The 25,740-nt window shown below is 37.1% G+C and overlaps 1 protein-coding gene across 9 annotated transcripts in view; it reads right to left on the bottom strand.

Annotated features, from left to right (window-relative positions):
* Window positions 1-25,740, bottom strand: part of Svil (Supervillin) — an 807,253-nt gene that overhangs the window by 237,835 nt on the left and 543,678 nt on the right. For all 9 annotated transcript variants that reach the window (XM_065230080.1, XM_065230078.1, XM_065230079.1 and 6 more), the window contains 2 exons: window positions 19,732-20,516; window positions 4,764-4,919 (listed from right to left, as the gene is read on the bottom strand). In XM_065230080.1, coding sequence (XP_065086152.1) covers window positions 4,764-4,919; window positions 19,732-20,516 — 941 coding nt within the window. The remainder of the gene's footprint in view (window positions 1-4,763; window positions 4,920-19,731; window positions 20,517-25,740) is intronic.

The following is a 25,740-nucleotide window of genomic DNA, read 5'->3' as shown; positions in this document are numbered from 1 at the left end:
AAGAAACTTCATGGGGAAGTCTAACAAAAAAAAAATTCTGGAGAATACTATGGAGAAACTTCCGGCGGAAGTCAGACGAACCTTTCCAAGAGAGATGCAGAAATTTACGAGGAAAATTAGGGGAAACTTCCAGAAGAAGTTTGAAATAATTTCCGGAAAAAGTTGGAACAAACTACGGGATAAATCTACAGAGTAAAGCAGCAGTTCCTGGCAAAATAGAGAAAAAGAGAAATGTTTGAATCAACCTTCTCCGATTTGTATGAAACTTTGCATATATGTTTGTTATGGGAGATTAGCCACATTTTTGCTAAAATTCGGCCATTTTGGATCTTGTAAAATTTTAAAAATGATGTCCTTGATATTATTCTAAAAAAAATAGCACGGAAACGGCATTTCTGGTCTAAATGATGTCTGAGACAAAGTTGTAGAGAAAAATAATAATAATCAAAATGTCCTTGTCCGATTTATGAAAACAAAAAAATTAAACGATTAAGAAAAATTCAAACTTTTGGAAGGTTTAAAACCATGGACACTTTAAAACTGACAAAAATCGTAGAACAAGAACTTGTGGTCAAATTTTTAAACTTTTTGCTAGCACGCTTTTTTGTGTGGCATTCACTCTAAGATTATTTAAAAACTTTAAATTATCCTCCCAAGAATTCATTAAAATTTCCATTCATGATTCTATAACAAATTTGCTTGAATTCTTCCTAAAACTCCCATGAAATTCACCTCAGAAATATCTTGCAATTTTACTCAGAATTTTCTAGGGGACTCTTCTGAATTCGACAGAATTCTCTCGAAATTCTGCTCAAAATCTCCCAGGAATTATCCTCGGAATTCCTTTGCAAATTCTTCTCAGAAACCCATTCGAATTGCATCCTACAAATTCGATTCTCTTGGAATTCTTCTCGGAACTCTCTTGGAATACTTTTCTTTTTAAATAATCGTCACAATTTTCCTGGAATTTGCCCAGAATTATTCTGGAACTATCCTCCAAAATCAATAACCTTGAAGTTCTTTTCGGATTTTCCTGGAAACGCTCACCAAAACTCTTTAGAAATTCTTTCCAGAGCTTATTTGGAATTGTCATTAGCATTGGACCCGGAATCTTCCCCAGAATCATGATGGAGTTAAACAAAAATTAAAAAAGAAAAAAAAATCCTAAGTGTAATGGCTCTAATGCTGGCGAATGGATCTAAGATTGGGCCCAACGCTAAAAACCTACTATGTATCAATTTTATCTAGATGAACGCGTCATTGGGACGGTACTAATCGATATTGTTGGTCGCTATTGAAAATTTAGTCGATTGCTGAATTTATGTTTTGGCCTAAATTAGGGGCATTTAGGCCGACATTACATCCATTTCCCCTATCTTTCTTAAATTTCAGCTGAAGCTCATCTCAAAAATATTTCGGTATTCTTACCACAATTGCCTTGAAGTTCTAGTCAATACTCCATTGTCGCCAGTGCTAAAATACCCAAGTGTTACATCTATGACTCCTTGAAATGCTCCTAATTCTTCAAATTGACAAAGTCTTGAAAATCCAGTCCAAGGGCCTTGACCACTTTCCAAGGACCAGAATTGTATGTTATGCCGAGAGTGCCCGAACTATGTTTTTACCCGATATGTCATCGAAATTCATGGTGATTTTGAAATCTCGGGTATTTACCGGTTTCCCGATTTCTCGGTTCACTGGCCAATCAGCGAGACGTATACAAAAGATCTGAAGGCTTCATAATAAAAGCTCCAAGGGCTTTGCAGAGAAGTAAGCTGGATTTCAATAGATTTCAAAAGTCATCTACGTAATGGTCAGGGTTTACTTCAGGAATGTTTGAACAACTACTAGAAGATGATTGGATATTTTCATGGAATTCTGGTGGAAGAAATTTACAGAGTCTAGAGGAAAATGTGCCGGTCAGAGAGCTTCAGGAGAAGGTTTGGTGAAGTTTGCGTGAAGAATTAGGACACTTCTACAAAAGGAATTTTAAATCAACTAGCGGAATTTCCAAGATCTAACCAATTTTGAGATGAGATATGGGAGAAGCTTGTAGGAATTTTCGGAAGAATTTAAGATCGAAAAATTCTCCGCAGTAAGCAACGAAAAGTAAAAGAAGAGGTATGAAGGCCTTCAAAATATGCCTAAGATAAATTTGTAAATGTATGGGAAATGTCTCTAATGTTGGCCTATGGATCTAATATTGGGCCCATCGCTAAAAATCTGCTATTTATCAATTTTATCTAGATGAACGCGTTATTGGGACGTTATTAATAGATATTTTTGGTTGCTATTGAAAATTTAGTCGATTGTTGAATTTATGTATGGGCCCAAGCGACACTTAGACCGACATTACCTGCATTTCCCCTATATAATTTTTGTAGTTCTGAAATGTACAAATTGTCTAAAATCGTTCGAAATTTTCAGCATTAGGAAAAGGTACAAAACCTACAGCGCACAATCTAGCTTCTAGGAAGAAATACCTCCCATCAAACAAGAACTCCTTCCTAGCCAGACTAGATACAGAAGAGAGAAAAAAAAACAGAAAGAAGACAAACCCCAGTCCCGTACACCCACAGACACACACACCTAGATAAAGCTTGTCGAATTCGCTGTCCGCCATCGAGAGATCTTCCGCCGTGATGTTCAGCTCTTCAAAGTCGTTCAGCTGTTTTACCCTTCTTGCCAGGTCGCTGGAGATACAGAAACTTGCCGAATGGGGACCATTCTTCTCGTACACCTCCTCCAGTTCTTCGAAACAGTCTTTCCGGGGCACCGAACGCGATCGGCGGCGGCGTTTGGTTTCCGACTCCGACAGATTCGGTTCCAGTAGACGCTGCTGAGGTTTGACAATGGCTCGCGGCTTGTTGATTGCTAAGCGAGGTGAAGGACATCCGGAGAAGCTCTTGTTGATGCCAAAATACTTTGCGATCCGTTCGTCAACTGGCCGTTGCGGTGGAGGAGCGGGGGGATTTCCACGGGGCATTGAACGAGATCGCCGCCGGGATTTGCTGTTGAGACCGGGATCCAAGCTGTTGTTGGGTGTTACCGTAGCTACGGGGTTCTGGTTCGTTTGAGATTGCAGACCAAAGTATCGGGCAAATCGATCATCGACCATCTTGGAACTGTTGGTTTTCAGGGAAGAACTCCGGCCTAGGGCAGTTGAATTGTTCGTATTGTAATGGTTATTCTCGCCATCGTACGAGAGACTTTCACAAGTGCGCTCGTCCAATGTAACGTTTGCTCTGTCCCCCACTGGAGATGGAACGGCACTTGATGTCATCTTTTTGATAACAGACACATCCAAAGTCATGGCGCGCATCCGGTTCCACTGTTTGGCCAAATTGGAAACCTTCCCCTTGACAACTACCTCATCCCCTTCGGCCGAAGAGTTCAGTAGAATGCTCTTGTTGTGGGATCGATTATCGTTCAGTAGGTTTCTCTTCATTGCAATAAGCCCGCCACATGTCTTTGGGCGACACTCCGCCCCACTGTCGTAGTTGTTCTCCTTACCCGACTCCACATTCGAGTCACTTTCCTCCTCTCCAATGATAGGCGTTGACGAGTCACCCATGAACTTCCTCCGAATCCGTTCCACCTTCGAGCGGTTCAGAAGGTTTCCGTCGGTTTCCTGACACTTGGTGCTCGCTTTGTCGCTGGCCAATTCCCTTTCCTCGTACAGCACGGCAGGAGTGGTAACCGGCATGGCCCCAGCCGCCGGCGGCGTAGTCGAATTCGAAATGTTATTGTTGTTGTCGTTCAAAAACTTTGGCATTATCAGCTTTCCAATCGTACGGAACTTGATTATCTTCTTCTTTGGTGGTTGGGTTCGTCCACAACAGCCGCCACCACCACCACCGCCACCACTAAGACCGGTGGGCGTAGTCAACGTTGCGGCGGTCACGCCTCCCCCTTGGACCTGGTCTCCGCCACCGGAGAATAGCTTGATCTTCTTCGATACCTGCAGTGTCGAGGGATCTGTGCGTAGAGGTGTGTTCCATTTTGTGCAGTTTGTAGAATGTGCGTTTAGTGTGTATTTTGGTTTTAACGGTAAAGTGAAACATGTGAGTGGTTAAGTGTGTAGTGTGAAGGAAACGTGCGGTAATTACAAAATGAAGAAATTTAATAGGGGTAATTAAAGTAATATTTTTACTACAATACTCTAAAAATGTATAAAGAAGATATTTCAAATGCTCGTCGATATTTCTCTAGTGAAAAAAAAAATGGTTTTAAATGAAGATGTCAAATCACAAAAAATACCCTGAAAAGTAAACTTTCTACTGCTTTATTGACTGACTCAGTGACAACTTTCAGTTTCTTCCACTGTATTCTGTAAAAAGCATGCATTTTCAAGGACTTAGTGCAAAAATATTCCGGACAATGTCTCAGATTGCGGAATGTTGTGGCATTTTTATTTTTTCTAATGATCTAAAAATTTTAGTTAAAATGAGACATAACAAATGAAATTAATAGGTTGTCGTCCAAATATGCAATGCGATAACGTCATTAACAACAACACAATGAACACCGAAAAACTAGGCAGATCACGCGCACATGCTTGTGTTGACTATGAAAAAGGATAAAAATAAAAGTGTTGCGTACAACAGTCATTGCTGAAGCTGACGTTAAAAACGAATCATACTAAATTCATCGAAAAACTCAAGAGCAATTAACTCAAACGCGGCCAGTAATGTTATCAAATCGACACGTTTCGTTAAATGAAAAATAAAAAACAGCGAGAAAATAGAACACTTTTCACTTACCAAACTCGGTGCCGGAATCATCCGAAATGTTGTTGTTGTTGTTAGTGTTGCTAAGGTTACTGATGAGATTGCTTGTGTTGTGGATGCTTCGGTCGATGTCCGTTGGGGAAACTGTTTGGGTTGCGAACTGCGTTGGTGTTGCTCCGGTTGGCATCACTGGAGGAAACCGGTTGACGTTTGCGGAAATGGAAAACAAATGGCATTAGAGGGTTGCGGAAAACTAGATCGGAATGGGGTAGATAGGGTATATCAAGACCAACAATTGAAATGGCCTCAACTCCATTTTGTAAACAAACCTTGTAAGGCCATTTTCTCATAAATCGAAAGCTACATTCGCAAACCTAAACAACAATCGGGTAGAGGAAAAAATCCCCTACCTGTTCATTTTGTTGGTTTCGCTTGGCGGACTTCGGTTCGCGAGAAAATGGCCTTACAAGGTTTGTTTACAAAATGAAGTTGAGGCCTTTTCTATTGTTGGTCTTGATATAGTTGAGATATGGTATTTCGACAATGTCATTCATGGCAACATTTTAGTTCTAACTTCGAAAGAACTCGCAACCGCCGTAGAAGCTGACTCATGTTTGCGTTTCGCTTACTGACTTTCGTTAAACCCACTAAAAATCTGTTCAAATTTGATCGATCGTGAATGTCATTTACGCGGTTTATAAGTTATCATGGTTTAAGCGAAAGAAAGTGGACAGAACTCACATTTTTGTCAGGTTCTAAGGCCGTGCATACGACAATTAGGTGGAAGAAGGTGATTAGAGAATGTATGGCGAAATCCACGTTTAATTGAAATTCTCTATAGTAATGCATTTTGTACGCAACATTATTTCTACAAAGTATCGCTATTACTATAAGCAACAAAATGTAGAAATTAGTTCATAGAAAGATGCAATATTCATAGAGAAATCTCCGATCTCCGACCACCGTAGGGGCGACATCTGTCGGATTTTATGGTGAAAAGTAGTACCCTATTTACCCAATTTGAAATTGCAGATCCTGCATTATGAAACAATTGCAAGATACCAGAAGATAAAATAAAATAAGATTTCAGACTTAACAAAACTTTAAGGATTTTGGGGATTAGTTAAATATTGAAGACTCCAAAATTTAAAAAGAATTAGAGATTGTGTCCCAAGCACGACCGCATTATTGACGTAGACCTACAAGATTAATTTGTATTGATTAATTTTTTTTTATATATATTACAGTCACTTTAACACTCTTGGGTCATTCGTGACTTGTCCGGGGGTGAGATTTGAACTCGTGACTTTGGCGTGAGAGGTATGGATGTTAACCACTACGCCGGGGTCGCCCCCTGTTTTGCTTAATAATTTAATTCATAATTACAAAATTATTGATTTATAAATTTTATTCTAAAATAAACAAGCATTCAATTCAAAATTTTGAAATAAGGGGACATTCAATAACCTTAATTTAATTCAAATTTCGTATTTCAAAATTCAGTTCCTATCCCATTCAAAATTAGGTATCAAACGTGAACAACCAATTTTCAGGTCCTACTGAATAATGTTTATTTACAGTAACCAGAGTTAAAATTCGCCGTTTAAAATGCATTTCATATAAGAAACCGGTTTAAAATATATATATAAGTACGTCACACCATATTATTGCATTTTAATGAAGCAAAATTATTACAGTTCAACTGAATCTCTTTTGAGTTTGTCCTTTATCTTTGTTCCAACAAAAATCTAACAAATAGCGAACGTTGTAATTCAATAAATTTTACGTCAATTAGATTGTTTCATATTAACATATTTTTGTGAGTTTGAACTAATCTATCCTCGTTAACATAAGGCATAGGGCTGTACTTGAATTTGCAAACAATATGGTACCATTTTGATAAGTCTTTGTCCGGCTTTATTGCGGATGTATGTTATGAAACTTGTAAATCGTTTACTGACAATTACAAGCCAATACGTTACATTCGTGTAATCTTCATTTCACAACTAACGACGAAAGTCCCAAAACAGCAGATGAAATGAAAGTTAAAGACAGAAGCAAAGTTCCAGTTGGGACGTAATAACTATGAATAATAAGAAGAAATTATCAAAATTTCAAATGCACCTTTACTTCCCTGGTGACAGAATTCTGAACTAACGTGTGCACCATCCAATAGGTCTTGTGCATCTGAACAACTCGGCCAAAGGTAGCAAGTCAGTTCGTACACGAGTGAACATTTTTTCAACTAAACTGACCACCATAGGTCTTATAAATCTGATCAACTTTGTCAACTTTTAGCTTCCAAGTTAAAGCAAGTAATTATAAGTCAAATCGTATACTCGCCGGGTCTGGTGTGATAATTTAAAATTGAGCTGTCCACTATACAATAGGTCGTGTTGACATCTACCTTCTATCTAGTCGAGATGTCGACTTAAGCAAGCCATTAGTATCAAATTAAATTAAATAATCAAAGGGATTTTTTCGAGTGACATACGATATGTCTTGTCATTCAGAACTGAAGACAGCAAACTTCTATCTAGTCGTACTGTCAAGTTAAAGCAAGCAATAAGATGACACATTCTAAATTCTGAACTGATCTGTCCATCACCCAATAGGTCTTATTCATCAGAACAACTTTGTCGAAAACGTAAGTTAAAGCAATAAGAAGTGAAATGTTATATGTATTAGCAATAAGAAGTTAAAAAGTATACTAGTGTGATGTACACCATCCAATAAGTCTCTTTCACTTGAAAAACTTTCCCAAACACAGAAACTTGCTATCTAGTCAAGGTGTCAAGCTAAGAAAATAATTTATTAGTGCTGGAAGACGAATTCTGAACATAACTGTTCACCTTATGCACCTGAACAGCTTTGATGATATAAATTTGGAACTGGTTACATATGCATTTACGAAACTACTTCGTTATTCGTTATTCTTCTTCCTAAATGAGATGAGATCATGGTGACCACTGGATTAATGAATTTAAATTCCCGGTTTTTCCTGGTTCCAAATGACAGTTATACCGGTTTGATAAGAATAGCTATATGTGATAACAAATACTTTTTTTTTTAATTTGATTTCAAATCAAAATTTGAAATCCTTAAAATTACCCATAAAAATTTCTTAATTCTGGGTTTCAACGTTAAGAAAAAAAAAATTGTATCACGAGGCAAATGATTCACGACACTAACTATTTTTTAACTGTCCTGGATACAGGAGAAATGGATGTAATGTTGGCCTAAATGCCCCTAATTTGGGCCCATACATAAATTCAGCAATCGACTAAATTTTCAATAGCTACCAAAAATACCATAAGTTCCGTCCCAATGACACGTTCATCTAGATAAAATTGATAAATAGTAGATTTTTAGCGATGGGCCCAATCTTAGATCCATAGGCCAACATTAAAGCCATTTGCCCTATTTCCCAAATATCATAAAATCAAATATCACCAATGCCGAATATCACGCTTGATTTTCGTAGACAAAAATCAACGAGCAAACAACTGCGGTTGATTTTGCAAGCTGTGATATCGCAGCTCGGAATATCTAGCTAACAAAACTCACCAGTTGCAAATCGCACCAAATTGTGGTGAGATTGAGTTTAGTGATTTATGCTTTACACCCGAACGCAACCGAAGCTTTCATAAGGGCTGGCAGCAGTCCCTTCGTGTCTGCCATCAGTGAAGATTAAAAAGAGATAGCAAACTCTACTTTCTCTTTCTAAGAAAACGATGTGCAACGGAATCATTTTTGTGTCGAGTCAGCTCTCAGCTTGATTTTTGCACGTTGTGAATAGTCTCGCAATATCAAAGAAGCTTGTAAAATCAATATCAAGCATGATATGTTGTTCCAATATCACGTGTGATAGTGAGAGCGTATGAGAACGGAAAAATATTATTTGGTTGATGATTTTGCCAACTCTGCCTATAAGAAATCAAAATATCGTGAAATGACAACAGAAAGTTATCAAGGATTGAAAATTATTCTTGACGCGGGAATTGGAAACATTTTCAAGATTCTAGGACTCTAGAAAAAACTTTTCAAAAAACAGAAACCTTCTATCTAGTCAAGATGTCAAGTTAAACAAATAATTTATAAGTACCTGCATCTGAACAGCTTTGATGAAGACCGCAACGCAGTGATGTCATGGTAAATTTGGAACCGGTTACTCATTTAGAATTACCCTTTGCGCCCTTGTACCCTGGAGGGTCATAAGTTCCAACCAGTGATGTAATACTGAATATTTCACTTAAAATCGTGAAAGTGGGGTTACTCAAATTTTGTTAAAAAATCTGCTCGAATATGACGAAAATCGTGAAAAAATTATCCAACCTAATCTACATGGCCGATAAAAGTAACTCAATACCTGAGTCGAATTGAACTCATAATTACATTACTTTACGTAGCGCAATTGAACCCGATAAACAAATGCGATTTAAGCTATACAAATGGGTTCTACGGTAATCAAGAAGTTTTTCCTAGAGAATCAAATTTACTCATTCATTAAGTAACCCCCTTTTTTCAAATTTTCCTACCCAACTTTAAGTTACTCACCGGCCGTGTACGGCATCTAACGATGTGACAACCGTCATATTCCCAGACGATGTGAAGCAAAACATACAGATAAGCTCTTCTATAACCTCCCAATCGGCTTGTCTCTCTCTGTTTTCTCGATAGTAATAATAGCGCGCACGTGATTTGTCGATATCGGCGTAAAAGTTAGACAAATTCTCAATAGTTTACTAATGATAAATTGCTGTAATCTTTAAGACCACACAAATCTTACGTCAATTCTGAATCAAATGGTGTGAACATAATTTTAATCCATCAATAAATGGCCAAATTATAAGCGTTTAAAACCTAACACTTTTTAGTTACACAATTTTTTGATTTGCACCCCAGTATAGTCGACAATGTAAGATCTACCACCGATTTCTAGTTCTGACTAATTCAAACATGGGGAACAGGATTTTTCAGTAATCAAAGCAACACATCTTAGTCCTTGTTACTTTTTATGCCTTGTTGATAGTGACAAGACTCGGCTTTGTCTACCGAGGATGATCTTGAAACAAGAAAAAAAAATGAGTTAGTTAGTCTTCATCTATGTGATTCCTAAGCTTCTATCCGTTGTTCCTTAGTTTGAAGTGGTTAAGACTAGGGTTCTGATCCATGGTCATTATCGGTGTCATTCCTTAATTTGAAATTAGAATCGGATCCTTGCGATAAATGCGAGAATGACAACTGTAAAAACATCGAATACTTCATCATTTCTCAATAGTGATGGAGTAATACGATATGCATTAAACTAAGAACACGGGATATACTACAATAGATCAAATTACTGGTCGCAGCGGTGTTAGGTCCCGAACAGAGGAAAAACAAAATAGTCGACAAAGACGTAGTCCTACGTCAAAAGCTCATACACAAGTTTAAAAAATCCGAAACGTTAAAAAAGATACAGATTCTAGGATCACAAAAATTCAAATTTTCAAACCCTGGAACATAGACAAATTTTATAGATCATAAAGTGATCAATACATTTCAAAACTCTGGCATTTCAAAAAATCATCAAGATCTTAATATTTGAATTAATATATAGATTAATTTTTAAAACAAATTAGTACTTAATAGGCATACATAATATGTTAAGGATGCAATTAAATTCCCGGTTCTTTCGGTTATCCTGATTGAGTAGCCATCTTGTATGATCTAAGCATTTGTAAAATCTCCTACTTTCTTCTTTTTCTTCTTCTGCTATTAAGCTTATTGCTAATCGAATATTTGCTTATTGTGTGCTCTCAACTTCGTGTTCCAGGTGCACTTCCACAGTTATTAATTGAGAGCTTTCGATGCCAGTATCATTTTTGGATTAGTAAAATTGTGTGTACAATCATACTCTATGCCCAGCGGGGTCGAGAAATATTCCAACTCAAAAAATTCCTAGACCTGACCGGAAATCGAACCTAGCCACCTCCAGCATGGTCTTGCTTTGTAGCTGCGCCTGCACCTGCTAAGCATTTGTACATCTACCTCGGACTTTGTCCCGAAAAAATACCTGGTTTGCATTAAAAGGTCTCTAGAGTTGCCCAATAAGACCCATGATCTTCCTTCATGTCCCTTATGTCCCTTGAGCTTATCCCATAAGATATCTGGAACTGGAATATCCGCAACTCTGCTGGATTTTACCTAAAGGTATAAGATTCCTGAACCTAGTCTATAACGTGTCTTTAGTTATTCTGTATGGATTGCAGGCTATAAAACCTAAAACATGCAGACCAGTGGTGGCGGGGGGAATACCCCTCATCATCCCTCTCCAACGGGGGAGTTTGGTAAAGAAAGATGATCAAACCAATTTGTTCCTTCCTAAAAGTTGTCCTTGCTCGCTTTCTACTCTCTATATACAATTTTCACACTGCCGTACTCTAACGGAACTATCAACTCTATACTTTCATCTCCTCATCTATAGTATAAAAATTACCACTTTAGTCTGTTATTTGAAATTAGCATCTTCAACTAAATAAAACATCGATAATTGACACATGAGATCTACGAAGATGGTTCATCAAACCGCTTGATTTTTTTTTTAAATCTCAAGGGCTAGTGTATTCTGTAAGGCCTCCAAGAGTTGACACATAAGACATCGATTAAATGCAAGTTTCGTGAGAATCAAACCACATCCAAGCAATCTAACACCAGCATCTGATAGAGCAAACTTCCTTTATCGAATGGCACTGTTAGTTTGCGTGGGTGTGTTTTGATTCTCGATAAATTTGCATTTTAAGCCATTCTTTACGTTTGGTTGTTCCGCCTATTTGAATTGTTCGTCTAGCGTTGATACCCTTGAAGTTGACTTATAATACCTTCGATGTTTTAATATAAAGCCTCTACAGTTGGCCTATAAGATATCCATGAGGCGTCTGGATTTAACTTATAAGATCTTTTCCCATAAGATTTCTGAAATTGATCATTAAGATCTCTGTAAATAATCTGTATATAGACTTAGTTCAGAGTTGTTTCCAACAATATATTTAAAATTGACCGATGAGTCCTCTAACCAATACTGCGCACCAAAAGAGTTGCACCACTAAATCTTTGCAGTTTACGCATAATGGCTCTGAACATAACAAATAAAGACTCTAAAGTTGACCTAATAAATGCCTGGAGTTGACCTGTAACCTACTGGACTGAAGCTGATTCATAAAGCCTCCGAAATTTACTTGTAAAGCTTGAGAAGTAAATTGAATATGTAGTTAACCCGTAAGATCTCTAAACTCAAACCGTACGACCTCTGCAGCAAATCCAAGATATATTTAGGGATTAATTCACAAGTCTCCAGACTAAGACTGTGAAATCTCAGGAATCGATTTTTTTTTTAACTAGTTCGTTTATTTACTAGTCTCAGTCGTGTGTGACGCTTTGCGGAGCCAAAAATCCGTAATTTTTTAATTAACATTTTAAACAGCTGTAAATCTAGGGGGTACCAATTACTCGTGGCGAGCTCGTAACAATTTCGATTGAAAGGAGCTATATGGGACAGTTAGGCATATAATCCATCATAACCTCTGAAGTTATCTTGTCGTCGTACGGGATGCAAGTTGGTCTAATCAAAACTGCCCTAAACATATTGGAAATTGACGCTTCTGAAAATATAGCTTTTATCCAACAAAAAATCCTCTGGAGTTTACCGCATGAAATTCTTTTAAAAGTATCTGGTGTTAACTCCCAGAATAAGTGTTTTGTAATTAATCTGTATGGCCTATGAAGTTTTCTCTTGACCTAATTCCGAGGAAGAACTTAAACTAACTTGAGACATATTATATATGTATTATATATAATAGATAGATGCGAAATGTGGAATTGTTTCTCTACAGTGCGATTTCAAATCGGGTCCTGATTAGCCTCCCAAAATTTGAACACGTTTGGTTAGATTATAAATGCCAATAACCAAAACTAAATAATTTTAAAAACAAAACATTAAAAAACTACTTACATCGGCTGAAAGCCATTAAATTAAGGCTATTCAAAAGCCAAACAGCCTGAAATAGACCAAAATAAACCAAAAATAGACCACGCCAAACAATTCAGCGTAACATCTCGTGTAAATCCGCCAAAACAGTCAAAAGGCTTTTACACGCCAAATAAGTCTTATAGTCGCCAAATAAATTTTAACCCCAAGATAGCTTAACGCTTTGTCTGTACCTCTAAAATAAAGCTAGGTTCATTGCGAAAATCCTTCAAAACGGGTATTAAATAAAATTCGAAATATGTCTCAACTAAGAGGCAGGCATATCAAGAAGACTTTTGCATGCAAAAATGTCAGAGAAAAGATAGTTTTGATAAATAATCAAGATTGCAAAAAAAAAATCCTGGGGTCATAACAAAATTCGAAATGTTTATAATAGCCCCGTTAAATTTGGGTGATTCTGTATAAACGTGTTCATACAGACTTGTGTATAAATTCTTAATGTCCCCTAAAATCTAGTTCGAGAAAACTAATTTGAAGATTTAAAATTCATATTAATTGGAGTCATTTTGTCAATTGGAGTCAAATGAGATGAGGTTTTTAGTAGAATCAGAAGTTATTGCGACTTTAACTCTTACTTTAAATTATTATTCTCACCGTTTCAGCGAAAGTTGAGCAAACGATTGCAAAACTTTGTAATTTGGCAGAAGAATCATTTTAATCGGTTTTGAGTGAATAAGTGAATGTAATTATAGGCAAATTCATTCACTCGAACGAGGAAAAAGATGTTGCTGAACGAATTTTGGAATTTTGTACATAGACTCGGAACTGACAGCAGTACACGAGAAACTTATATAAATCTGCGGGTGAGTCGTCTTTGGTTCAAATTACATATGGGTCATTCCGCGCCAAGTGTACACAGCACATGAAATTGACCTCTTCCTATTTGGAACAAATTTGTAGGGAATGTTCATTTAAGTTCAAAATTTAAAAATCCAAAGTTTTATGCTAATCGTAGCACCCCTCGGTCAAGGGGCGCATTTTCCAATTTTCGTGATTCTTTGGAAAGCACTACTTTCTTTTGTTCATATCTCCGGAACAAATAAAGCTACAAATTGCATTAGGTATTGTTTCAATAAGGAAATTAGACAAGAAATGTAAATCTGTAACTTTTGTTTCTGTACAGTGTTGCCAAATATTTTTTATTTTAGTTTGAAAACTTTAAATACAGTTTTCTCATAATACATGTCGTTTAATTTTCATTTTAAGGACACCATCGTGTTCTTCATCCTTTTTTACATAAGAAACACTTAACGACAAAAAGTAATTTGCGTAGTTCCTGAGATATTGCATATTGAATGAACAAAAGTCATAAATTATGAGGGTAAAACATTTTTTTAATTTTTTTTTTCATTTCCTCTTAATAAGTGGATTCATTCTCATGACTTATAGTGTGAAATAATATTTAAAGAAAAAAAAAATCGATTACATTACCAAGAACAGTGTTGCCAAATTTAAATATTATTTAGCAACTAAAAACATTAAACGTGATTTTTTAAGTTGATGCATCTAAATATTTGGTTTGATGCCCCATCATGTCCCACAGCATTTTTACTTAAGATAGACTATCTAAAACAAAGTTCAACGCAATGTAACATTTTCGGAAAACAAATTAAAGAAAAGTGTTTTTTATTTTTCTGATGCATTTTCTAAAGCAATGGAATTAATATCCAAACCTATTATTTTAAAAGTTTTCAGAAGGTAAGTACACAACGGACCTAAATCTATATTTTTTGGTACAAGAACACCAAAATAACTATTTATAGCCATAAAACAAGACAAAAATGTGGAATATAGGACAAAACTGTAATTTGCTCATGTTTTGCATACGATCCAGAATTTCGAGATCAAATAGATGTCTTTGAAAATGTCATCTATTAACGTATAAAATATGACATTTTTGATTTTTTTTTTCATATATTAGGCGTTAATGTTTTAAGCATCTCTGGCGCATCTGTCTAGTACATTAGAAGTTTGCAGATACCGAGTGGAAAATGGTGTGTTCTGTTCAGGGGGTAAGCCACTTTGCCACCTTGTGTTAAACACATCAAAAACACTCTTCGACACTCTTCAACAGTAGAATAGTAGTATTAGAAAAGAAGATTCAATATCAAGCTCAACATTGAAAAACAGACAATTTCAACCTCTAACGAGCTAGAATATCTGTAACTGTATATTAATGAAGCGGATAATAATTATCATATCAATTATTGATCGATAGCTGAAGACAGATATTTCTTTCTAATGTGTTTGATGCCCTTTCATCGTGGATTTCATATACACAATACCAAATCAGAGAGATCCATCCTACTAGCTGCCGCTTGCAAATAGGTTCGTTTTTTTTTTTTTGCGAAATTTAGATCCAGAGATTGCTTAGCAAGGGGCGTGCTCGGTTTGGTTATCTGGGCTTGATTGCGACTGGAATTCGGTTGGGATGAATTCGAGAAGACTTTACTGGTTTGAGCCAGGATGTCAAGCATCATGACATAAGAATGCGACGGCTAGAGAGTACTTTTTGAGATCGGAGTGGAACTCCAGACAGTACATAACGCACCCCCGGGGTAAGACGCACTTTTTCATTTCATTTTGAGTTTTTCTTGGAATTTTTAATCCAATTCTAGGATTTATCATGCAGGATTTTGAGTTCAGATGCTAGGCTAGAAGTGCTGCTTGATAAGACAACAAAAAAGTTACGTAAAAGCCATGAAAAACACAAATGAAAGTCAGCTGGTGCGTTCTGCCCAGGGGGTGCGTTGTATACCATTCTCCCCTACATACACAGCACATTCTTTTAGATAGGTGTTCCGGATGACGATCAGGGATGGGAATTTGAATTCCTGTAAGTTGCTTGCATAGACGTGTGCATTATTTCTGAAATTCCGTGCTTTCACTGTGCATGATTAAATTGGTAAATTTTTGGAGAGCAAAAAAAAAAAAATTCTGATTATAAACAAAAGTGGATGTAATGCTAGCCAGTAAGCATTAATTTTCAATAAACGTTTTGACAGCTAGGTCGACATGCAGAAACACCCATAAACACCTTCCGACACCCTTAAACACACAAGAAACACAATTACCCCCCGTAACGTGGGTGGATCACCTTTTCGTGGTACGATAAGGGATGTAAGATCTACCACCGATTCCTAGTCCTGACTACTTCAAACTAGGGGAACAGGATTTTTCAGTAATCAAAGGAACACATCTTAGTCCTTGTTACTTTTTATGCCTTGTTGATAGTGATAAGACTCGACTTTGTCCACCGAGGATTATCTTGAAAAACAAGGAAAAAGGGGGTTAATTAGTCTTCATCTATGTGATTCCTAATCTTATATTCGTTGTTCCATAATTTGAAGAGCTTAAGACTAGGGTTCTGATGCATGGTCATTCCTTAATTTTCTTGCTAAGGAATCCAATTTTGACTGACAAAGGGGCGTGCCTTTGGAGGGTGTTTCAACACTCCGAAGGGTATAAATAGCGGGACCTTTCAATTAGAGTCGGATCCTTGAGATAAATGCAAGAATGACAACTGTAAAACGGAGTAATGCGACATGCACTAAACTAAGGACATGGGAAATACTACAATAGATCAAATTACTGGTCGCAGTGGTGTTAGGTCCCGAACAGTGGAACACAATTACAATCTTTGTCCTGGTGTTACGGAACTGAAAAGTGTTTGTGATGGCCATGCTAAGCAATATGGAGACCTGTATGCGACAATGCAACGACAGTGCTGCAACCCATTGAATCTGCATACAGTTATTCGTCGCAAGAGTTTGAAACCAATTTCTGCACGGTTTCATGACGAGTACAATAAGAACTTTGCCAAAAATTATCGAAGGTCGGAAATTATGCGTGCAATGTCATCTAGCGGTTAAAAAAAACATGGATAATGACGAGCCATCTGCAGGTAAAATTCATCTTGAATTATTCATTTCAATCCCAGCCGTACGAAAGCACGTCTATATTGTAGCGAAACAATCCGAGTTTTTCGGCAACCGTTCACACTTTTGATGCCTACACTGTACACCAGAATAAAGTTGTACCATTGAACTGCGTCATAATGTCCGATACTCTAGACCACAGCACAACAACATTTCATGCTTTCCAGCGCCATTTCAAATAGTATCTCAAATCCTAGGTATCACAGTTGTCCAAAATCTCGTACTTCTCCGATGGTGCGGTACCCTGGTTTTCCACGAAAGCAAATTTGGGGTGCCCACTGAGTGGCACTACTTTGTTACGGCACATGGCAAAGGACCAAGCGACGGATTCGGATGAACTTTGAAGAGATTGGAAACGCGAGCTAGTTTACAAGCAGCCACTATTCACACGCCAAAGGAGCTCTATGACTGGGCAATGAAGAATTGCAATACAAACGTTAGATTTGTGTCATCTGAGATCTGTTCCGAAGAAAAACAAATACTGTTCCACCGTTTTGCATCAGCTGCATCTATTCCCAGTATTCGTTAAATAAATGCAGCAGCTCCTTCTGGTATTGATACCATTATTATGAAAACTGTTTCAAGTGCCACAACTGGTTCAGCTTTTAGAGTTGTGGCAACGAAACGTGCAAAGCAAGTGGATTCGAATAATAATGGGAAAAAATCATCACGAAGTGCTAGCCTTGAGAAAAAAAATAAGTAAATTGTAATTTATGTTTTACATTGTTATAATAAAATGTAAGAAACAAATCGATCAGTGTTCGATACAACATTTTATTGGAATGTCTTAATTTATAAAGCAATTCGTTTAGATTATTACTAGTGTAAAGTTTTCAGCTACTAAATAATATTTAAATTTGTCAACACTGCATAAAAACTATTATTGGTTTTATCATACCTATTTTGTTTCCATCAAGTATTATTTAACAAAGTAAGTCATGAGAATGAATCTTATTACGAGGAAACGTTATAAAAATAACCCTCATAATTTATGACTTTCGTTCATTCAAAATGCAATATCTCAGGAACTACGCAAATTACTTTTTGTCGTTAAGTGTTTCTTATGTAAAAAAGGATGAAGAACACGATGGTGTCCTTAAAATGAAAATTAAACGACATGTATTATGAGAAAACTGTATTTAAAGTTTTCAAACTAAAATAAAAAATATTTGGCAACACTGTACAGAAACAAAAGTTACAGATTTACATTTCTTGTCTAATTTCCTTATTAAAACAATACCTAATGCAATTTGTAGCTTTATTTGTTCCGGAGATATGAACAAAAGAAAGTAGTGGTTTCTAAAAAATAATGAAAAATGAAAAATGTGCCCCTTGATCGAGGGGTGCTACGATCAGCATACAACTTTGGAATTTTAGAATTCGAACTTAAATGAACATTCGCTCCAAATTTGGTCCAAATCGGAAGAGGTCAATTTCACTTTTGCAATTTTTTGTGACCACTTGGCGCGGAATGACCCATATATTGAATAAATTGTATCTCCTAAAATAAAGTACAATTCTACATATCACAATTGTGTTTAAGCTACTTAGGAAGGAAATTATTGATTTACTCTACCAAGCTACCTGTTTCAAATAAATGTACTTGAAAATGATTCAGCAACTGAGGTGTTATATGGACCACTAGCATGACATGAGCAATGTTTCAGCGACTCTTCAGTTTCTTCCTTAGATTTTTGTCAAAAATTACATGCAAAAAAATTTTTCCATCCCATCATGAAAAAAAATTGGACTCTCAGAAAAACCGAAAAGTTGATGTTTTGTGGTTTTTTGAGTCCAACTTTATGCCATAATGACTTATAAAACATGTTTTTGCACGTGAATTTTCTTTAAAAAATGCGATTTTTTTAGATTTTTGATACTCTTTTTCAATATTTTTAGAAAAATCAAAACGTAATTATTTTTTTCGAAGCGGTGAACCTCCCCTTAAGGCAAACTTTGTTCATCTTGTTATAAACTTGTTGTTGCATGGAAGTTTTATTTCGACCGATATGATTAGTATTGACCTGTTTAATTTGCCATTACCACCTATGTGAAATGCAGAAATGATTGAAATCATTGCATCAAGATTATTTGCCTGGTGGTGTGGATTTTTCAAATTCCTGGTTTTTTCCCAGTTTGTCCTGATGAAAAGAAAATCGCGAGTTTTCGCCGGTTTTCCAGGTTGACTTGCCCCCCTGGTTTACCCATAGTAGTTCTCAAACAAACTACAAAGGGCGGGTGCAGTTTGAGTAGGCATCCAAATAAGCTCAAATTCTGAGATAACGATCAGAACCTGGGGCCTCATTATTGAACCACCCGAATTGGAAGCGCACATACTAATGCCAATATGTATCCGTGTTATGGTACTTTAAAGGATCTTCTTCAATAAAAAAAAAAAAAAAAACAATGCACATTGTCTCAAACCGTGTCCCCAAAAAGGTACCTGGTGATTGATTACGCATGGAACAAACTCTCAGAAAATGCAAAACACACAAAAACACTGCAAAACATCCGTCTACGTTCTCTTGTCAAACCCCTCCTCTGTCCCTCATTTAGTATGTCAATTTACTCGTGAGGACAGCAGCACAGCAGTTGACTGATTGCTGATGGAAAGCAGGAAAACAACCTATATTTACAGTGCATCGTGCGACGACACACTTTTCAAAGTCCGGGGGCTAGCTCGGGACGGGACCGTAATAGGGAAAAACCCGTCGTCGCCCGTCGATCGGCCGGCCGGCAACCCTCTTTGAAAATAAGCAAAAGTAGCTAAGCACACGCAAAACAGCAGCTCTTACCAGACTCTTTGTCGTAATCACTCATCCCCAGCCAACGCACAGAGAAGAGTTTCACTGAGATTAAGTTTTAAAGGTTTAAAAATAAAATCCCACTTTTCTCTGTTTTGCAACGAGAAAAAAAAACACAACAACACCAACGACCATGCGTCTCCTTCACTTTTTTCAGCTTTTGAGCGGCATCTTGGTTTACATACACAAGTGAAGGGGAATGTTTTATGGAAAAGTTGTAAGGTACTCACCTCGTCTTCCTCGCGGAAGTGCCGGATTCTCGTTCTCCTTCTTCCGGCTCTCCATTTGTTGGAACATGCTGGCCCGTGCGCGAACGCTATTCGACCGCCGCAATCCGGACGACGATTGATCCTCGTCCGGTTGGCTGCCGCTGCTATTCACCGATGCTGCGTACATTCGTTCTACTTCCCTATCACTCAAATCACTAGAGCTAGCACTGGAACAACTGGACGAACCGGAACGTCTTCGATCGGGTGTCAATGGCACCGCGGTGGATGGACTCAGCAAAAGTCGCTTCTGTCCTTCAGTCTCTTCGATTATTTGCAAATGCTCTTCGTCCTCGTCGTCGTCTTCGTCGTCGTCGTCGTCGTCGTCGTCCTCTTCGTCGAGTTCGTTCAAATCGTCGTCGATGGTTTTCTTCGATGGAGACTTGTCACTGTCACTGGTCTTCACCGAGGACACATAATCCGCCCCGGAGGTTTCCTCCGTTCCGCGACCGAACTGTATTCCACTGTCCGAGCTGAGCGAAGCAAGGTTGAATTCCCCGCTAAATGAGTGTGAGTTGGACTCGGTATGGGCAAAGGTCGGCGACAGCAAATCCAAACTCTTGTCCTCCGAAGGGAGCTTTTCCTTGCTGATGAGAGATTCTAGCGAACCACGTGGACCCACCGATTCCACCGCAGCATCACCGCAGACGATGGCTTCACTATGCTCCTCTACACTCGAGATGGATTCTTCCTGGTTGTCCACCGATCGGTGGTCAACTTGTTGCTGCTGCTGCTGCTGCTGTTGCACACTACGGAAAGTTGTTTGAAATTTGTTTGTTCGAGACAAGAAATCATAAATTAAAACACTCTTCTACCAGTGGACAGCTGTTTCGCTGCCTGTTCGCGCGCGGTACGGGCGCTATTTTTAGTTTACGTATATCAATAGAATGAAAACGAGAGTCTTATCCCCTCAGCAGAAGATTTCGGCCATCGATGTTCTAACTTTTATCGATTATTCAACCTCTGTTCAAACAATCATTTCACGACGGTTCACGAAATCAACAATAGAGGACACGTTCAGGACACAAGGCAATAAAGCGATAATCTTCTTTTATTTTCAAAATCACCAAACCCCGAAAACCACTCCGAAGATTCCAATCAACACTACTTGGCAGTAATCACCAAATTCAACAGTACGATCAGTTTTTCACCTTTCAGATAAGAAACCCTACACATGAAGCGTTAATCAAAACGCGCAAACGAGCAGAAATCACGACGGAAACTGCGCGCTGCCACCGACTTTTTTCCATCAGTGAAAAACGTCGCTATATGCTCATTGAAAAACTACGGGGAGAACGAGAAGAGAGGGAGCGCGAACGAGAGATGATCCCTGTGCGCGCAGAATTCGGTGCATAATCTGAGCTGAGTGGTGAGACTGAGATTTGTGGTGACGGAACGCGCCTGCGCTCAAAGGCGCCACGTTTTTTTCTACCAGCAGCGTTGCCAGTATTACAGATTTATCTGGATTTTCCGGATAAACCGCCAGAATATGTCTCAATGTTCAATTTTCCCACGAGGGCTTATTATCGTGTGAGCAGTTCCACGCCAAATGAAGAATCGGTATAACTCGACCTTCTCCGATTTGCATGAAACTTTTCATACTTGTTTGTTATGGGCAATGATTCACATTTTTGCTGAAATTCGGCCATTTTGGAGGCAGTAAAATTATCAAAGTGGCATCCTTGGAATTTTTCAAAAAAATTGTAGCAAGGAAACGGCATTTCTGATCGAAATGACGTCTGCGACAAAGTTGTAGATTATTTTCAGTTTTTAAGTGTCCATGGTTTTGAGCATTCCAAAAGTTTTCATTTTTCATGAGCAAAAATAGGAAAAACACGTTTTGAGATATTAAGGTGTTATTTTTTATTTTATTTTGTCGTCTATGTTTTCCAGAAAGACATTATTTTTCTCTATAACTTTGTCTAAGACATCATTACGATCAGCAATGCCGTTTCCGTGCTACAATCTTTTCAAAAATTTCAAGGGCGCCATTTTGAAAATTTTACGTGATTCAAAATGGCTGAATTTCAGCAAAAATTAGGATCATTGCCCATAATAAATAATTTCATACAAATTGGAGAAGATCGATTCGAAAAATCAAAATTTTGACGCTATGTTGTCTGAAACTGCTCATAGTGAAGAGTGGGTAGAATTCCTTGTGAAATTAAAGGAGGATTCCAAGTTACTTTAGAATTCTAAACTGCCCTATAATTTCAGAATTTTAAGATAATTTTGAAAATAGTGTGAGTAGAATTTCTCGTAAATCAAAGGAAAATTCATTGTAAATTTTAAGTAGAGTTCCATCACAGCTCTGATGACAACTGCGTAGAGATTGTGTGGAGAAAGGAATTAGAATTCTGAAGAGAAGAAAATTCGTTAGATGAATTTTAGGGAGCGTTGATGACACATTCAAAAAACTACTGGGACCATTTACAAAGAAATCTGAAGAGGAATTCAATGAGTATGTTGAAGAGAATCCATAAGGGAGTCGCGAGAATGATTTAATTTAAATTCTGACAAATGTTTCTATGGGGATAAACTCGAATGAAATGAAAACAAAAATCAAAAGGAATTATGGGAGAAGCACATCTAGCCGTTTCTGAGAGAATTTGAAGGCCTTTTAATAGAATACTTGAGTATTTACAGGGTGGCAAGTGAAATTCCTGGTTTTTTCCTGGCTTTTCTGCTCAATGATTTAAAAAATTCCTGATTTTAAAAACCATGTATTTAAAAAACAATTTTTAATAAAAAAAAATTAAGTGAATCCTTATACCATCATTTTTCGCGCAATGCGGAATTTTACAAACCAAAATAGGTATTAAGGTTCTTGTGAATGCCCGTGAAATCTTTATCTGATTGTTTGCTGTAGGGGTAGGGAACTGCGCTACTTCGTCGTATCATGGCGCCTATTTCCGTTCTATGTGCTAAAACTATAATAGCAAAGCGTTTCCACTCATGTTTTTGCAAAAACATCTTTGCTTACAAGATTAATTACGATTGACACTGAAACATTTGCCATAACCCGACGAAGAAAAACTGAGATACGACGAACTAGCGCGGAGTCCCATCTGAAATTTAGAGATCTATACGCCCCTAAATCTTGAGATTTCTGTTTTTGAAACTGCGATTTTTGTAACTTTATTATTGAAATTTCTAGTAAACGGGCTAGTTTATCTCAAGGTGAAATTGCGAAGTGTGATATGAATGAGGACTCTTTAAACAAACCTTTGCTTCTAACAATTTTACGGATTTCCAGTTGGTTTAAATTTTCCGCAAGTTGTCAACGATTAAGGAGCTTATTAATCGGAATTTTGATTACAACATGATTTCAAAATCATATGATTAAAAGATTTCATAAACAACGCTGGTTTAATAACTCTTATTATTAAAAAGACTGACTGCTGAAGTTCATAGAAACTCCCTAAAGTTCGTAGAACTTCCTTGAAGCGTTAAGGTCTTTCCTGACGGGTTCATTGAAGTTTGTATTGGCTGAATTTCATGGGACTTCTCCGAAGTTCGAAGGACTTTTCTTAAGATCTTAGGACTTCGCTCAAGTTCGGAGTTTTTTGAAATTCATAGGAATTTCTTAAATATCGTAGAAGTACCACAAAGTTCGTAAAAATTCTCAAAAGTTCGTAAGACTTCCTTCAAGTTCGAAGAACTTTCTCGAAGATCTGAGGACTTCCCTGAAGTTTGATGGACTTAACTGAATATATGAGGACCCTAGATTTAGAAGAGCATCCCTGAAGTTCATAAGGCTTTAAATATTGAAGGGTTTTCCAAAAGTTTGTGGGTCGTTCCTTAATTTCTTGGAAATTCCCTGAAGTTTGGTGAGCTCCCATGAATTTCGTAGGACTACCTGTAGTTCAATCGACTTCTCAAAAGTTCTAGGAACTTTTTTGAGCTTGGAGAACTATGTTAGGTTCAGAGGACTTCCCAAGAGTATTGAAGACTTCTCTGAAGCTCGGAAAAAATCCATAAGTGTCATAGGATTATCCTTAAGTTTTAGGCAATGCCTAAATGTCGTAGAAGTTACATTAAATCTGTAGAAAATTCTGTAAAATTCGTAGTTATTCCCCAAAGATTAAATGACTTCCCTGAAGTTCGTAAGACTTCTCTGAAATTTGTAGAACTTCTCTGAAGGTTCAGAGAGATTTCCTGACCGTCGTAGGTCATCACAGTAGTTCACAGGACTTTCCTGAAACTTGTAAGACTTTCCCGAATTTTGTAGAACTTGCATAAAGTTCGAAGGCCTTATCTGAAGTTTTTAGAAATAGAACTTTTTTTATTGAACATGTTGAACAGGTCACTTGCCACTCTGTATTTAGGAAATACTGAAGAGAATTACAAGATAATTCTGACCATTCTTCCAAAGTGGTTCTAAAGCGAATTATCAGATAAGTTTGAACAGAGTGTACAAGTCATTCTGAAGAATGTACCAAGAATATTCCAAGGGTATTTTATGGAGAAACATGGAGACAAAATATAGCAAATTCTTGTGCTGATGCGATATTATAGTAGTGACTTAAGCGACTAAAATTACGGAAATAGTGACATTTTAATAATAAATAAGTAGCCAATAGTGATATTTATATGATGACTCAGAAATTCAAATAAGGTTGAATATTGAAATAAACTGTTTTTTTTTTGTCATTCATTAGAGGAATTTTTGAAATGAGATTTTAAGACATTTCATTAATTCCTCTAATCTCACAACGGAATCTCCTATGAAGAGCATTTGAAGTGATTTGAATAATTTTCATTTGATTACGTAATACATGATGACCAGCAAATAGCAATTTCCGGATTTTGCCGGAGTTTTTTTTATTAAATGTTACTGGTTGCGGGATATACATTTGGATTAATGTAGTTATAAACCATAGTAAACCAGCTAAAATAGGGTTAAACAGATCATTACAACGACAGTATTTGTAATTGACAGTATTTGAATTTGAATCTGCGTTAGAAATCTTTAATAATCTTTAATCTTTGATAGTTTAATATTTTACAGATTTTTTTCAGAATGATCTCACGAGCTTTTTTAGAACCCTTCTATTAAACTTGCCTCTAAAATAAGCCTAACAAAAATAATATTGCATTCTTGAAATTCTTTGCAGAACAATTAACAATATTCTTGGAAATAGATAATTTTAGTAGTTGGAGATACTTAACGTCATATATCAGACTTATAGTGGACAATTTATACAGTAGATGAGGAGATGAAAGTATAGAGTATAGGATAGGCAGTGTGAAAATTGTGTATAGAAAGTAGAAAGCGCGCTTAGGACAATTTTGAGGAAGGAACGAATCGGCTAGAGCATCCCTTTTACCAAACTCATCCGTTGATGAGGGATAGTGAGGGGTGTTTCCCCCCGGCACACTGGCAAAAGGGATAATCACCGGTTTGGTCATGAACCTCCGATGTGCGGAAACAGTTCTATCGATTGTTTCACACTCAAATCGCCATCTGATATAAGCATCTACCCGATTGCTCTACCCGATTCGTACCTTCCTCAACTCTATACTGTCATCTCCTCATCTATCGTATAAATTGGTCGGATATTTGACGTTAAGCATCTTCAACTATGTAAATCGTTAACTTCTCGCATAAAGTAATAAAACGTGATTAGTTAAGGTAGATTATTTTCGATTTTTTAATGATTCTTCCAGGGTTTCCTTGAAGGTTCCTTCCATAAATCCATTTGAAATTCACTTGAATTCTCGTTAGAATTCCCATGCAATTAACTTCAGAAATATCATCAATTTCTGCTTAGAATAATCTTGGACTTTTCCCCTGAATTCTATTGGAAATTCAATTCGTATTCTCATCAGAACTCCCATGGTATTTCCTCAGAATTCTAAAAACAAAAATCCATCTCAGAATACCCTTGAAACTCGGATTTTTTTTCGAACTCTTTAGAGCTCTTGGAAGTATCCTCAGAAATCACATCAGAATTATTTTAGAGCTATCCG

This window comes from Ochlerotatus camptorhynchus, unplaced genomic scaffold (genome assembly GCF_037179485.1).
Source record: "Ochlerotatus camptorhynchus isolate MF236.1 unplaced genomic scaffold, CSIRO-AGI_Acam_v1.1 ptg000328l, whole genome shotgun sequence".
NCBI classification, from domain to species: Eukaryota; Metazoa; Arthropoda; class Insecta; order Diptera; family Culicidae; genus Ochlerotatus; species Ochlerotatus camptorhynchus.
This window is presented reverse-complemented; position numbering and strand designations above follow the sequence as displayed.